Below are 15,804 nucleotides of genomic sequence, written 5' to 3'. Positions count from 1 at the left end.
CTAGCAGGGGCTGCTCGGAGCGATGGCACCGGCCGGGCTGGGGGTGGTGGTCCCGGGCTGGTAGCAGGGGGCTGCGGGTCGGGAGTGAGGGGCACCGGCAGGGCTAGCAGGAGGCTGCGGGTCGGGAGTGAGGGGCACCGGCCGGGCTGGGGGTGGTGGTCAGGGGCTGTTAACAGGGGGCTGCGGGTCGGGAGTGAGGGGCACCGGCAGGGCAGGGCCGGGCTAGCAGGGGGCTGCGGGTCGGGAGCGAGGGGCACCGGCCGGGCTGGGGGTGGTGGTCCGGGGCTGTTAACAGGGGGCTGCGGGTCGGGAGTGAGGGGCACCGGCCGGGCTAGCAGGGGGCTGCGGGTCAGGAGTGAGGGGCGCCGGCCGGGCTGGGGGTGGTGGTCCGGGGCTGTTAGCAGGGGGCTGCGGGTCGGGAGTGAGGGGCACCGGCAGGGCTGGGGGGGTCTGGGGCTGTTAGCAGGGGGCTGCGGGTCGGGAGTGAGGGGCACCGGCAGGGCTAGCAGGGGGCTGCGGGTCGGGAGTGAGGGGCACCGGCAGGGCAGGGCCGGGCTAGCAGGGGGCTGGGGGTCGGGAGTGAGGGGCACCGGCAGGGCAGGGCCGGGCTAGCAGGGGGCTGGGGGCCGGGAGTGAGGGGCACCGGCAGGGCTAGCAGGGGGCTGCGGGTCGGGAGTGAGGGGCACCGGCAGGGCAGGGCCGGGCTAGCAGGGGGCTGCGGGTCGGGAGTGAGGGGCACCGGCAGGGCTCGGGGGGGACAGGGCTGGGCTAGCAGGGGGCTGCGGGTCGGGAGTGAGGGGCACTGGCAGGGCAGGGCCGGGCTAGCAGGGAGCTGTGGGTCAGGAGTGAGGGGCACTGGCTGGGCGAGCGGCGGGAGGGTTGGGAGCCCGTTTGGTGCTGCCCCGCCCCGGGGATGCTGCGGAGGCCACAGGAAGTCCCAGGCGGGGGGGGCTGTTTCCAGGGGGTGGGGCTGGCGCAGGTGGGCCGGGGTGGCTATTTCTGCCTTTCCCCTGGGTCACGCCTCGCCGCCCCCCCCAGGGAGCTCAGCTGCAGGGCCAGGGCCACAGCAGCTGAGCCGGGGACGCAGCGAGGCCCAGCACCGGGGTAGCACCCGCCTGCTGGGTCCCGCCTGGCCCTGGGGGGGTCCCCCGCCACCCCCCAATGTCCCCTCACCTCTCGGCCAGCTCCACGTGGGCCTGGTGGCCGGCGTACTCGTGGGCCGTGCGGGTCAGCTCCTTGGTGATGACCAGCTGGGAGATGTCCACCCGGTTACACAGCAGGTCCGAGATCACCTCCTTGGCGTGGGCCACGGCGCCCGTCGGGTCCCTGACGGAGACACCCCAGTCAGAGCAGGACGCCTGGGTTCCCCCCCAGCAACCGGGGGGGGGAGGGGTTTGGGGTTAGAGCAGGGGGGCAGGGAGCCAGGACTCCTGGGTTCTCCCCCCAGCTCTGGGAAGGGAGTGGGGTGTAGTGGTTAGAGCAGGGGGCTCGGGGAGCCAGGACTCCTGGGTTCTCTCCCGGCCCCACCTGTCGATGAGCAGTTTCTGCAGGCAGGTGTTGATGAGGTTGGCCACCAGGGGGCAGTTGTCGCGCCGCACGGTCTCGATGCCCTTGCAGTCCATCTTGTCGTGGGTGCGGGCGCTGGAGGAGAAGTACAGCCCGGCGTAGCGCTTCTTGTTGATCAGCAGGTAGGGGAAATACACCTGGGGGGGAATGGGGGGGTGAGGGGCTGGAATCCTGCCCCCCCACTGCAGAGCCCTGCCCCCCCATACCCGCCGAGCCCCACCAGTGCCAACCCGGCCCCCTGAGGGCCATGCACAGATCCAGCCCTGGGCTCCTGGCCCCCCAGGGGGCTGCACTCTGTGTGGTGGGGGGTTAGACAAGGCGCCCCCCCCATCACAACCCCCGACCCCACTCACCTTCTCAAACTCCAGCTTGATGGGAGGCGGGAAGTGGCCGGAGACCCAGGTGGCCGCTTCCCGCCCGATCCGCATGGCCTCGGCCACCGAGGGCACCCCCAGACGACACATCACCGAGTCCGTGTCCCCATACACCACCTTGGGGGGGCAGACGGGGTTAGAGAAACCTGCCCCCCCCGGCCCCACAACCCAGCCCGTGTCCCTGTACACCACCTGGGGGGCAGGGGGAAGAGACCCAGCCCCCCATCAGCCAGCCCATCCCCCCTACCTTGGCCTGAGCCCTGCCCCTCACCTTGGCATCGGCGCTGTACCCGTTGGCCATGGTGTATTTCGACTCCACCAGTTGCTTTGTTTTCTCAATCATCTGGCGCCCAAAACCCGTCACGCTCTAGGGGTGGGGGTGGGAGAATCAGGGGTAATGGGGTTAGCAGGTGGGGACCCCTCCTACCAGTGAGAGACTGCAAGCGCTCCCCCCAGCCCTGCCGGTGCCCCTCACTCCCAACCCGCAGCCCAGCCCTGCCCCCCACCCAGTTCTGCCAATGCCTCTCCCCTGACCCACAGCCCCCTGTTAGCCCGGCCCTGCCGCTGCCCCTCTCCCCCGACCCACAGCCCCCAGCCCTGCCGGTGTCCCTCTCCCGACCCGCAGCCCCCTGCTAGCCCGGCCCTGCCCCCGAGCTCTGCTGGTGCCCCTCACTCCTGACCCCTAGCCCGGCCCTGCCCATGCGAGTGGCACACAGCCTGGCCTGACAGACACAAAAGGCTCCTGTCCTGGTGCCAGCCCCCGCCCCCGCCACACAGAGCAGCGGTACCCACAGGAAGCAGGGCGGGTGGTGCTGTCCAGCCGCACACCCAGCCCCGAGCGGAGCAGGGATAGGCCAGTGCAGGGGCAGGTGACCCACGGGCTCAGTTGGGGGTACTCTGCCGGGCCAGGGGCCTGGCCCCAATGCCCCAGGGTGGCGCTAGGGCGGCTGGGCTGCAAGGGGGTGGGCAGGGGGTCAGTAGGAAGCACTGGGCACTGGAAACTTTCTACCCCAAAGCTCAGCACCGGGCGAGGGGCCCCCATGGACCCAGCCCCCGCGCCCCACCCCAGCACCGGGCGAGGGGCCCCCATGGACCCAGCCCCCGCGCCCCACCCCAGAGGTGGCTGGTGGAGGTGGGCAGAGCTGCCAGCCGTCGACGTCTCGCAGCCTGGCATTCGGAAACCCCGGGGCAGGAGCAATGCTGGGGAGGGGCAGCGGCTCCGACCCTACCCGGGCTGGGGGCGGATTGAGGAAGTGCCAGGGAAGCCCCTGGAGCGGGGCTGGGCACAGAAAGTCCCTGAGTCCCCCCAGCAGGATAGACAATGGGGCAGCAGTGCCAGCCCCACCTGGGAAATCCCCCCAGAGCCCAGCGACCCCTCCCCCCCCGGCTCACCTGGGAGATCTCCAGGCAGGGCAGCTTGCCCACCTGGGCGCCGGTGAAGCCGTACACCGAGTTGGCGCTGACCTTGAGCGCCAGCTGCCGGCCGTCCAGCACCTGCCGCTTGAAGGGGTCGGTCTCCCGCTGCAGCTCCGCCTTGGCCCTGTGCCCGGGGAGGGGTCAGTGCCATCAGCATGGGGGGGCCCCATCCCGAGTCCCTGCGAAGCCCGTCCCCCCCACCCCACCCGGCCACCTTCCCAACACCTCCTGCCCCTCGCAGCCGTGAGGGGGGCTCAGACCCCCACTCCACTCAGGGCCCCCCCATACCTCTTGCGGGCAGCCAGCAGGTTCTCCAGGATCTCAGGGAGCAGCCCCTTGCGCACAGAGGCCTTGACAAAGAGGTCGCCCGTGGGGGTGCGGATGAACTCCTCGGGGGACAGCCTGCGGGGGGAGATAGCAGGGCCGGGGGGGGATCAGGGACACCCCTGGCGCCTCCCACCGTCCCATCCCTTCCCCCCCACAGAAGGGCTGCACTTAACCTAAGCCCAGACAGTGCCTGGGGGGTGACCCCAGCTCCTCTCTGTCTCAGCCCCCCCAGAGCTGGTGTGGGGGGGCGGGGGGGTCTCCATCTCTACCCTGCTCCCCCTCCCCCTGGGGCACAGCCCCTCCCCCCATTTAGCATAGGGCCCCCCACTTCCCGTCCCCACAGCCCAGCCTCCTGCATCTCCCACACTGCCCCCCCATGCAGCCCAGCCCCCCACATGGAGCACAGAGCCCCCTGCACCTCCTCCACTGCCCAGCCCCCTTCCCCTCACCGCCTCCCCCATGGAGCACAGGGGCCCATTTCCCCTGCCCCCCCTCACCCATAGCGCTCCGGCGCCCCTTGCTGCAGCAGCGTGGTGTAGCACAGGTTGTGAGCCATCATGATGGAGGGGTACAGGGAGGAGAAATCCAGGGTGGCGATGGGCACGTCGTAGTACCTGGGGGGAGGGGGGAGGTCACTTTCTCCTGGTGCCAGCACCCCCCCCCCCCCGAGACCCTCCCAGCACCATTCCCCATGGGGACCCCGCCCCAGCCCCCAGCTCATCCCAACCCCCCCACCCTCCAGATCATTACCTTCCCCCGTCTCAGCTCCCTACAGGCTGCTCCCCACTGCCCCCCCCCCCCACTCACCCCTTCTGAGGCTCAATGACCGTGGCACCAGCGTAGTCCTCGCCCCCCTCTGACTTCACCACGGGCATCACCAGGTCCTGCTTCATGGCCTGTAGGGAGCGGGGGCATCAGGGCCCAGTGTGTGTGGGGGCTCCAGCCACAGGATCCCCAACCCCCTCAGGTTCCCCCCCACACACAACAGGTTGGGGGTCACCCCTTCTAGCCCCTTCCCCAGCCTGGGCAGGAGCCGCCCTGGGACAAAGCAGGGGATTTCCTTAGTGCGGTGCATGAACACGATGCGTGCCTCAGTTTCCCTGTGCGCTGGGTGTGTAACGGGGGGCGGCAGAGGGGGGTTGCTGCTGCTGCAGGGGGCCAGGTGTGACCTCACCCGGCAGCCAGGAACCCAGCAACAGCCTGCAGATGGGGGACCCAGCGACTGGTCCCCGGGAGGCCCAGCCCAGCTTGGGAGCAGCTGGGTCGGGCCAGTGGAGGGACAAAGGATGGAGGAGAGGGGCCCAGATGATCTGTTCACCTGGGACTGAAGACAAAGGAGGTGGTTGTGGGGAGGGGAGATTGGGGGCCTGGCTGGAAGGGGGGGCTATGGGGAGAGGACACGGACCAGGCTGGAAGAGGCGGCTGGGCTGCGGACACGGACCCGGCTGGAGCCCATGGGGCGGGACAGACTCAGCTGGCCGGGTCTGGGACATGGGGCCGGACCCCTGAAAGCTGCCTGGGCTGGGGTGGGACGTACAATAACCCCCGTTTGCACTGGCTGAGGGTCCCTGCGGGTTGGAGCCCAGGGGAGGGAGGGGCTGCTCCCTCTGTGGGTGGCCCCAGAGGGCCAGAGCGAGGGGACCCCCAAGGGGCCCACAGCAAAGCCACGTGCAGGGGGCTCAGAGCTGTGGCCCCAGGAGGTGGCGGGGCCCAGTGCTGGACCCCCGAGAGCGAGAGCAGCCCCAGGAGGCAGCGTTGCACCGACGGGGGCTCCTCCCAGGGGCCATACGGAGCCGAGCAAGCCTGGGAGCCCCCCACGCCCCGGGCCCCCCTCACCTGGCGCAGCAGCTGCGACACCACCTTGACCTGCTGGCCCCGGGAGAGCAGGTAGCCCAGCGGCACCCCGGTGACCCGCGCCATCTCCATGTAGTTGATGACACACATCAGCTTCTCCAGCAGGCGCAGCGGCAGGTAGGCGTCCTTCAGGCAGTACACGGCCAGGCGCCGGCGTGTCTGCTCCGACCCGTTCTGGGGGGACAGGACACGGTGTCGGGGGGCCGGGGGGAGGGAGACCCAGCAGGGGGGGCCAGGCCGGGCCCACGCCAGGCTGGGAGGACACAGCACAGGCCAGGGAGACGGGGCCGAGCCGGGCCAGGTGTGGGAAGCACACAGGGGTCCCATCGGGTGGGAAGGGGAGAGCAGGGGGAGGGGCCTATCCCACACAGAGGCGGGGCGTGCCAAGGCCCCGCCCTCACCTGCAGGTCAGTGATGATGGAGTGCTGCACATCCTCCTTCTGCTCCTGCAGGAAGTGGAAGCTGACGGCATTCAGGGTGTACGAGCGCAGCTTGAATTCACGCAACAGCACCTGCCGGGGGGGGGGGGGGCAGGACAGTGAGACCCCCGGTGCCCCTCACTCCCGACATGCAGCCCTTGCCCCCCCCTCGCTCCCATCCTGCAGCCCCCACCCAGCGTCTCTGTGATGAAACGAGACTGTTCTTAATGTTTTCTCTGAATACTGTGTATGTGTGCCTCAGTTTCCCGTTTCAGAGTAGCGGCCATGTTAGTCTGTATTCGCAAAAAGAACAGGAGGACTTGTGGCACCTTAGAGACTAACCAATTTATCTGAGCACAAGCTTTCGTGAGCTGCAGCTCACTTCATCGGATGCATGTGTTCCCCGTGTTACCTAAGTATCTAGGTGGTGGGACAAGAGCGTGTGAGCAGTGCAGCGACCCCCAGAGGGCAGGTAGGACAGCGCTGCCTGGACACAGACAATAGCCCGACACTCTGTAGCCTGGCAAGTCATGGCCCGGCCCATCCTCTGCAAGAATCCGGGCGGGGGGGGGGGGGGGGGGGGGGGAAGAATTGGAGAACAAAGAGACCAGGTGGCCTGCTGGCCCAGGAAAGGGACAAAGGGCTGAGGAGAGAGGAACCCGGTGACCTGACCAACTGGTTCCAGACAGAGCGAAACAAAGGACAGGAGAGAGAGAGGGCCCCTGGGACTCATTTACCTGGGACAAAGGACGGGGGAGGAGCTGTTGGGGGAGATGAGACAGGATGATCGGCTGGAAGCAGGGGGGCTCTGGACTGAGGAGAGGAGCAGGCAGAGCCCCCCCTCGCCGCAGGAGAGACCTAGATGTGCTGTGCTGAGGGAGGCCAGGCCTGAGGCCTGGAAAGTTTATCAGATGCTCAATAAACCCTCCTGTTTTACGCTGGCTGAGAGTCCCTCGGGGCTAGAGAACAGGGGGGCATTATTCCCTCTGGGGGTGGAGGCCCCGGAGCGAAGGGACTCCCTGCGGGGGTCCACAGCAGAGACAGGTGTCCTAAGGCTCAGAGAGGTGCAGTTCCAGGAGGCCGAGGGGCTTAACCCCTAATAAAGTGGACCCCCGAGAAGGGCTGTCGCACTGAAGGGGGTTCCCCCCAGGGACCGTACGGAGCCGAGAGAGCACGCGTCCCGTGAGTCCCGGACAGAGGGGCACTGGGCAGGTCTAGGGCTGGGCTGCGGGAAGGGGTCAGTCTCCTGGTTTGGGACTGGGGGGAAGGGGGGGGAGAAGGAGTCCAGGGCTCCATGCTCTGGGTCCCCCCAAGTTTGCTGTCCATGCTCACCAGCTCTGCCCTACGCTGTGTTACCCGCTGGCTGGGAGCAGGGGTTCCATCTGGGTGGGCTCGCCACGGGGAGCTGGACGCGCCACGGTCAGACCCACGAGGGGCCGAAGCCGAGCCTTGACTGCCTTCACGGTTCCCAAGCACCCAGACTGTGACCCCCGCCCCGCAGCCCCACCAACCAGCCCCCCTCGCCCCTGCCCCGCAGCCCCACCTGCAGCAGGTCGAACTGGATGCGCCCCTCGATGTTGATGACCTTGTTCTCCCGCCGCCCCATCTGCTTGGACTGGAAGGACGAGTCCCGGATGACGGATTTGCGCCCGAGGATGCGGCCTAGGAAGGGGAAGGTGGCAACCTGCCGGAAGGGGGGTAGGGGAAGGGGGCGAGATGGGTTGTCAGGCCCGGAGGGGGCAGCTCTGTTCTCCTTGGGGAACATTGGGAGTGAAGCAGGGCCAGGAAACGCCCCCAGCACTGTCACGGGCTGTGCCTGGCTCTGGGGGGGAACCCTGACCCCTGAACTGGCTGGGAGGTGGGTGAGAAGTCCCATGCTGCGGGTCAGGCAGGCTCAGGAGCGGGGTCCCCGTTACCTTGAGGGCCTGCATGCACTGCAGCAGATAGGACAGGTCGGTGGGGGGTCCTCGCAGCTCAGGGAGGGGGCAAGGGCTGTTGGGGGCCAGTGGAAGGGTAAGGGGGCAATGGGGGGCAGGGTCCCCGCTACCTTGAGGGCCTGGGAACGCTGCAGCAGGTAGGGCAGGTCGAAGTTCTGGATGTTGTAGCCCGTGACGATATCGGGGTCCACGATCCGCACAAACTCCGCCCAGGCCTGCCAAAGACAAGGGGGGTTAAGAGGAGACACGCAGAGCCCCCCAGCTCCGGGCCCCTCCTGTTCCTCCCCCACCGCTGGGATACAGACCCTGGGCCCCTGTTCCCCGGCTTTCCCCACCCGCTCCCCACTGTGCCCCCCACGCCCCCCTACTCCCACCCCTAGTACCTTGAGCAGCTCGGCCTCCTGGGAGTAGCACAGCACCTGGGAGCCCACGATAGGGGCGCAGCTCTGCAGGGTGAAGACGTTGCGGATGAAGGGGTCGCGCTCGCCCTGCCGCAGCACCATGTTGGCCACCTGGATCACCGGGTCCTTGTCCGGCTCCGGGAAGATCCCTGGGGACGAAGGGGGTGGTGGATAGGCGGGCGGGTCTGCAGCGAGCCTGGAGCTCGGCGTTCACTCTGGCCCCTAATGATGACAGTGCCTCTTTCGCTGCTGACTGCGGAGGCGCCTGGCTGGACCCACCATGCCCTCCAGCTCACTCGTCCCTCCACCCCCACTGCAGCCACCCTCATCTCCTGCTGCCCACCCCCCCGGGACACAGTGGGAATTTTCTGTAATATTTTGACGAGGCCTGTGCATGCCTCAGTTTCCCCATGTGCTGCGTTGGTTCCTAGCATGTGGCAGAGGCCTGTCTGCCTGCAAGGCAGGTGGCGCCCCGCTGCCTGGGCCCCATACCCATGCCTTGGGCACAGGACCAGCCGCCCCGACTGGGTGAGGGGGGCATGGCTCCCCCACCCCCGGGGGCCAACTCAGCAGGACTGACTTGCCGGAGCCCACGGGGGCTGTAGTCCAAGAGTTCCAGCCTAAGGGTCCATGGCAGCCCCCTCCCCAGCTTCCTCCACACACACACCAGCCGCCCCCCTTGCCCCGATGCCACCGGGCTGCCCCTCACCTTTGCGGCCGGCGCACTCGATGTCGAAGCTCAGCACCCGCAGTGGGGCGATGCCCTGCCAGTCGCCCTCAGGGGGGTGGCTGATGAAATCTGCCCAGCCCACGTCAGCCTCCAGTTGGCACAACGAGGCCTTTGGCGGGGGGAAGAGAGAGGAAGGTCAGCTGGGGGTTCTGCACCCCCATCCCAATGCATGCTGGGAGGGACTGCCACCCCAGCCCCCATGATCCCCCACACTGTGCCCACCAGCGCCCCCCACACCTCAAACCCCAAACCTTCCATAGCCCCACAAGTGCTGGGGAGAGACCCCCACCCCACAGGGACCCACCCTGATCACAGAGCGTCCCACCCTGGCTGAAGCACCCCCACCCCTAACTCCACCCCAACGAGCCCCCTGTGCCCTACACCCAGGCCCGAGACACACTCACATTCCAGAGACCCCGCCCCCGCTCATAGATCCACCCCATGGGGGTACCTTGGCCAGCTCCTTGGGGGGCTCCCCCATGAGCTGCTCGGGGCGCAGCCGGTATTTGCCGGGGGGCAGCTCGATCCAGTTACAGCCCACAACGTCCCGGTCCACCATGAACCTGGGTGGGTAGAGCGAGTGAGCGGGTGGGGGAGGTAGGGGGACAGGACTCAACCCTGTGGGAGGGGTCAGGACCCAGGCCGGGGAGCAGATGGGGCAGACAGGGGCCAGAGGGGAGCATGGGGGGACTGGGATGGGGAGGCCAACCTGAGGGGCCCCACCCCAGTGCAGAGGGGCGGGGCCAAAGGAGCACGGGGCCACCACTGGGGGGCCCAGCCCAATACAGAGGGGTGGGGGAAAGAAGGGGCCCCACCACAACATAGGGGGCAGATGAGGAGGGCCCAGTGCTGGGGGTGGGGGGGAGGGGGAACTGGGACCCAGCGCGGAGGGACCAATCCCAATGCAGGAAGCAGAGGGGCCAGGATGGGGGCCCAGCACAGCGGGGGGGAAGGCGGCACGGGGGCCTTACCGGATCTCGAAGTCGATGTTAGCCTCGTAGGCCGGGTAGCCCAGCACACCCAGCCCCTCGCAACGCAGCCCCTGCTCCAGCAGCCGCTTGGCGGGCGCCACCAGCCGCGGCAGCGCCAGGGTCACCTTCAGGAAGGGCAGGCGGCGCTGCCCATGGTACCCGTACATGCCTGGGGGGGGCAGGGGGGAGAGACACCACATGAGCACCAGCCCCACCACGCACGCACACACACCCCCACATCCCTCGCCCCTCCCAGCCCCACACTCCTGGGGGTCAGCTCAGACAGGCACCAGCCGCCCCCCCCCAAGCCCAGGGACCCCTCACGGCAGCCATGACTGGGGTGAAGCCCACAGCCTGCCCCCCATCCCAGACCCGTCCGCCCCCCAACCCCTCCCACACTCACTCTCCTTGTTGCACATCTCCACGGCCAGCACGGCCCGGCTCAGTCCCTCCCGGTTGGAGCGCAGGTCCCGCAGCACGGCCCCATTCAGCTCCCGCTGGAAGTCGCTCAGGTGCTGGGGCTGGAAGCCTGGGGGCAGGGATGGGGCAGAGGGTCAGGGGAGGCTCTGCCAACTGCCCGCTCCCCTCCCCACACCAGGAGGCACTCACCGGCCGGGGCGGGCACGTAGAAGTAGGGGGCGAAGCCGTGGATGTGGCAACAGACACTGTTCCCGGCCGCCGTGACGCCGAACATCCGGAGAACAGGCACTGGGCCCTGGGTGGCGCCAGGCATGCCTGGCACGGGGACACCTGGGGGAGCGACAGGGTCAGAGACGTAGCCCCCCAACCTCCCACCCCCAGCATAGCCACCTGGGTGGCGCCAGGCCCACAGTCAGGGAACAGCCCAGCAGCCCCGAGGGGCCCCCCTGGCTCCCCAGCTGGGGGAGGGGAACTGGAAGGTCCCAGGGGAATTCCAGGCCATCCCCCCCCCCCCATTGGGGTGACAGCAGGGACAGACAGGCCCCATTGTGCCTCTCCAAAGCAGCCTCACCCCATGGCACTGATTAACCAGCCCAGCCAGACTGGAGCCAGGGGGCCCCTCTCCTGGCCATGCGAAGGCAGGAAACGGGGGGCAGGAAACAGGGCTCGGAGGCAGGAAACGGGGGTCGTAATCCCCACTCCAGAAGGGAAAGGGACAGCCAGGGCAGAACCAGCAAAGGAACCCAGGAGTCCTGTCTGCCGGGCCCCCTTCCCCAGCCACTCTAACCCACTAGACCCGCCTCCCCTCCCAGAGCCGGGGAAAGAACCCAGGCATCCTGGCTCCCTTCCCCCTCACCCTCTGCTTCTAACCCACCAGGCCCCCATCCCCTCCCAGTGCCAGGGAGAGAACCCAGAAGTCATGGCTCCCCCCAGACTCCTGCTCTAACTCACTAGTGCCCCCCCACCGCTCCCGGGGGGGGGGGGGGGGGGTCGAAGGTGGCTCACCCACATAATAGTCCAGCTCCACCTGCTGGAAGCAGAGCACGTCCTGGGCGGGGTTTATCCTGGGGGGCGGGGGCCTCTGCCACTTGGGATTCCCCACAGAAGAGATCAGGCTCCCTGAGGGGGAAGGAAATGGGCATCAGAGACAGGGCTGAGCTGTCCCCAACTCGCGGCGCCCCCAGCCAAGCCATCTTTTGCCTACAGCGCCCCACTTCCCACCCCCTGCAGCACCCTCTTCCCGCCTCTCCGGCGCCCTGCTTCCTGCCCTTCTCCCTGCAGCACCCCTGCTCCACGCAGCGCAGCACAGCACAGCATCCCCGGCTCCTCATGGCGCCTCCCGCAAAGCCCCCAACCCTGCTGCACCCCCATCCTGCTCCCCACGGCACCCCTGCCGAGCCCCCTCTCCCCCCAGCACAACACCCCCGAGCCGCCTGCTCCACACCCTGCAGCACATCGCCCCCTACGCGCCCCCCTCCCACAGAACAGCACCCCCTACTGAGGCTCCCCGGCACTGCACTGGGGTCAGCTCCCCGCTGCCAGGGCAGAGAACGCGCCTCACCCAGGGGCACCGTGTCGGGGGCCGGCTGAGACTCCTTCATCTCCAGCGCGATCTCGGCCTCCACCTCGTCCAACATGGCCAGCTCCTCCTCGAAGTGCGAGGGGCCGTCATCCTCCCAGTCGCCCCCCTTGGGCCGCTTCCGTGGCGCCGGGGCGGGGTCCCCCCCGCCAGCCCCCACCCCAGGTGCCTTCCGCTTGAACTCCATCCTGGCTGTGGGGGGCAGGGAGAGGGCGTGAGCGGAGACCCTCCCCAGGGTGCGCCCCACCCCTCCAGCCTTGGCCACCCTTCACCCAGTCGCCTGCCCCACCCCATACCCAGTCGCTCTCCCCCCCAGCCATCCCCCCACAGCCCCACACCCAGCCTTGCCCCCCACCCCTGCCAGCCCAGCCCCCCTCCTGTCGCCCCCTGGTTTATATCCCAGCCACCAAACTCCCCCCACCACCAATCTGCCCTACTCCATAGTTCCCCCCTTCCATTGCCCTCCCTCCCCTTCACTGCCTGCCCTACTGCTAATCCCGTTCCCCGTTCCATGGCTCCCCAAAACCTCCCCTCTCCCGCCATGGTCACCGCAACCACCCCCATGGCTCCCCACACCCCCAGTGGCCTCCCATCAGCCCTCCATAGCCCTCACCACCTCCTCCTCCTCCCCCCATGGCTCCCTCCAAACTTCCCCACCCCCCCTTAGCACTCACCTCCTTCCCCTGCCCCCAATGGCCCCCCATTACCCCTCCATAGCTCCCACGGCTCCCCCTCAATAGTCCCCCACTCCAATGGCTTCCCCAGCCTCCCCTCCATAGCCCCCACCTCCTCTGCCCTCCCCCCATGGCTCCCCCCAACCTTCCCCCCACCCCCATGGTCCCTCCAACCTTCCTGTTCCACCATAGCCCCCACCTCCTCCTCCCCCCTCACCCCCATGGCTGCCCCCAACCTCCCCTCACCCCCATGGCTGCCCCCAACCTCCTCCTCCCCCCTCACCCCCATGGCTGCCGCCAACCTCCCCTCGCCCCCATGGCCCCCACCAACCTCCTCCCTCTCCCCCATGGCTGCCCACAACCTCCCCTCAACCCCATGGCCCCCTCCCCTCCTCCCCCCTCCCGCCCATGGCTACCCCCAACCCCCCCTCACCCTCCATGGCTCCCACCTCCTCCTCCGTCCCCCCATGGCTGCCCCCAACCTCCCTCCGCCCCCCATGGCCCCCACCTCCTCCTCCCTCCCCCCCCATGGCTGCCCCCAGCCCCCCCTCACCCCCCCATGGCTGCCCCCAGCCCCTCCCTCCCCCCCCCATGGCTGTCCCCAACGCCCCCTCGCCCCCCATGGCCCCCACCTCCTCCTCCTCCTCCCTCCCTCCCTCCCTCCCCCCATGGCTGCCCCCCAACCTCCCCTCCCCCCCCATGACCCCCTCCTCCTCCTCCTCCTCCTCCCCCATGGCTGCCCCCAACCTCCCCTCACCCCCCATGACCCCCACCTCCTCCTCCCTCACCCCCATGGCTGCCGCCAACCTCCCCTCGCCCCCCCATGGCTGCCCCCAGCCCCCCCTCACCCCCCCATGGCTGCCCCCAGCCCCCCCTCACCCCCCCATGGCTGCCCCCCTCCTCCTCCCCCCCATGGCTGCCCCCAGCCCCCCCTCACCCCCCATGACCCCCATCTCCTCCTCCCTCCCCCCCATGACTGCCCCCAGCCTCCTCCTCCTCCCTCACCCCCATGGCTGCCCCCCAACTTCCCCCCGCCCCCCATGGCCCGGCCCCGCTCACCTCAGGCCCCCGCTCAGTCAGTCTCCGACTCTCCCGCCAACACAGGCGGGGGGGCGGTGACAGTTGAGCCCCACCCCCCGTTTCCATGCCAACCCTCCTCCCATTGGCCGCCGCCGCCCCCACGCGCCAACCCGGAGCCGGGCGCTTCCTGTCGCCCCCTTGAGCGTGACACGGGGAGCGAGGAGAGCGCACGCGCGACAAGGCGCCATGGCGAGTGTGGCGCGCGTGGTGGGGAGGGTGTCAAGAAACATCAAAGCGCATGTGCAAAGCCTCGGCCATATTGAGAGGGGCGGAAGACGCGCGACCCCGTGCGCTGACTACGCATGCGCAACAGGAGGCTCCGCCATAGCGAATGCGGCACGCTGAGGGGACAACAAAGCGCATGCGCCAAAGGTCAACCATGTTGGGTGTGGCCCACGAGTATCATGTTGATTGCGGCAACCGAGCCAGTTGATATCAACCGCACATGCGTAGTAGGGTCACCCCGCCTGACGGCCATGTTGAATGTGTCAGCCACTGGCTACGCAGGCGCAACTGTCCGGCACCCGCTAGACGCCATTTTGAGTGTGGCAAAAATTGGGGGTGCCCATTTTGGTCCATTGCGAGAGAGGACACCTCCCACAATGCACCTCACCATCCCCCCGCAACACGGGAGAGTCACCCCCCTAACGCAGCCCCCCCCATCGGGGAGTCACTGCCCCCCCAGCCTGGCCCAGCCCAGCCCCCCCTATCGGGGAGTCACTACCCCCCCAGCCTGGCCCAGCCCAGCCCCCCCATCGGGGAGTCACTGCCCCCCCCAGCCTGGCCCAGCCCAGTCCCTCCCCATCGGGGAGTCACTACCCCCCCAGCCTGGCCCAGCCCAGCCCCCCCCCCCCTCAGGGAGTCACTGCCGCCCCAGCCTGGCCCAGCCCAGCCCCCCCCCCCCATCAGGGAGTCACTGCCCCCCCAGCCTGGCCCAGCCCAGCCCCCTCCCATCGGGGAGTCACTACCCCCCCAGCCTGGCCCAGCCCAGCCCCCCCCCATCAGGGAGTCACTGCCCCCCCAGCCTGGCCCAGCCCAGCCCCCCATCGGGGAGTCACTGCCCCCCCGCCTGGTCCAGCCCAGCCCCCCCCATCGGGGAGTCACTGCCCCCCCAGCCTGGCCCAGCCCAGTCCCTCCCCATCAGGGAGTCACTGTCCCCCCCCAGCCTGGCCTACCCAGCCCCCCCATCGGGGAGTCACTGACCCCCACTCCACAGCCTGGCCCAGACTCGCCCATCTGCCAAGCCTGGCCAAATCCTAGCCCCACAACTCCCAGGACTGCTGCCCCGCATGGGACCGATCCCTTGCTCGGGGGCCAAGCTGGGGCTATTGGGGAGAGAGGGGGTTCAGCCAGCCCCGAGTTCCCCCCATGTATCCCTTCTCCCCACCCCCGCCCCACTTCTCTCCTAGTGGGCGATTGGGCACTGCCCGCGTTCCTCCCCTTTGGATCTCATCTGGACCCAGCTGCGAGCCAGGGAGCGAACCCAGGAGTCCTGGCTGCCAGCCCCCACCCCTGAGGCAGGAAAGTCCCCCTGCCCATCCGGGCCAGGCTGCCCGTACCCTGCTGGCCGGGAAGCAATTCCCAGGAACAGGGATTTCTCCCCCCTCCCCTGCAACTCCACCCTCCTGGGATTTCCAGCTCCTAGCCCCAGAGACGGGGATTCCCCTCTTCCTGGTGCCAGAGATGTGGGGGGCAGGCAGAGGGCACTCCATGGGGTAAGGTAACCGAGGATGCCAGCTGCCAGCCCCCCAAAGCCAGCTAGGGTTGGAGTGGCTTGATGCTCCCCCCAGTGACCTCTGCACCCCACATTTCCCCCCAGTGACCCCTGCCCCCCAGAGACCTCTGCACCCCCCTTTCCCCTCACAACCAGTGCCCCCTCCCTACTCCCCATAATGCCTGCACCCTCCCAGTTCCCCTCACAACCAGCACCCCAGCCCTTCCCCCAGTGACCCTGCACCCCCACAGCCAGTGCCCCCCTTTTCCCAGTGATCCCTGCACCCCCCAGTTCCCCTCACAGCCAGTGCCCCTGCCCTGCCCCCCGCCCCCGAGCCAGCAC

General features: G+C 68.8%; 1 protein-coding gene across 1 annotated transcript; it reads right to left on the bottom strand.

The window, feature by feature from the left end:
• Positions 1-1,173: 1,173 nt before the first annotated feature.
• Positions 1,174-13,882, bottom strand: POLD1 (DNA polymerase delta 1, catalytic subunit; the record flags this gene model as incomplete). The annotated part of the gene is given in 21 exon segments (XM_037888714.2): positions 1,174-1,326; positions 1,528-1,703; positions 1,920-2,057; positions 2,212-2,307; positions 3,333-3,480; positions 3,645-3,758; positions 4,181-4,297; positions 4,491-4,579; positions 5,520-5,711; positions 5,939-6,049; positions 7,500-7,640; positions 8,004-8,108; positions 8,277-8,443; positions 9,004-9,133; positions 9,476-9,587; positions 9,996-10,164; positions 10,399-10,524; positions 10,605-10,745; positions 11,421-11,534; positions 11,977-12,186; positions 13,728-13,882. Coding segments are annotated over 20 exon segments (2,744 nt in total), but the record flags the coding sequence as incomplete, so codon positions are not given.
• Between the last annotated feature and the right edge of the window lie 1,922 nt (positions 13,883-15,804).

The sequence above is a fragment of the Chelonia mydas genome, unplaced genomic scaffold, assembly GCF_015237465.2.
Source record: "Chelonia mydas isolate rCheMyd1 unplaced genomic scaffold, rCheMyd1.pri.v2 scaffold_106_arrow_ctg1, whole genome shotgun sequence".
Classification (NCBI taxonomy): Eukaryota; Metazoa; Chordata; order Testudines; family Cheloniidae; genus Chelonia; species Chelonia mydas.
The sequence above is the reverse complement of the archived record's forward strand: the minus strand, read 5'-3'. Positions and strand labels throughout refer to the sequence as shown.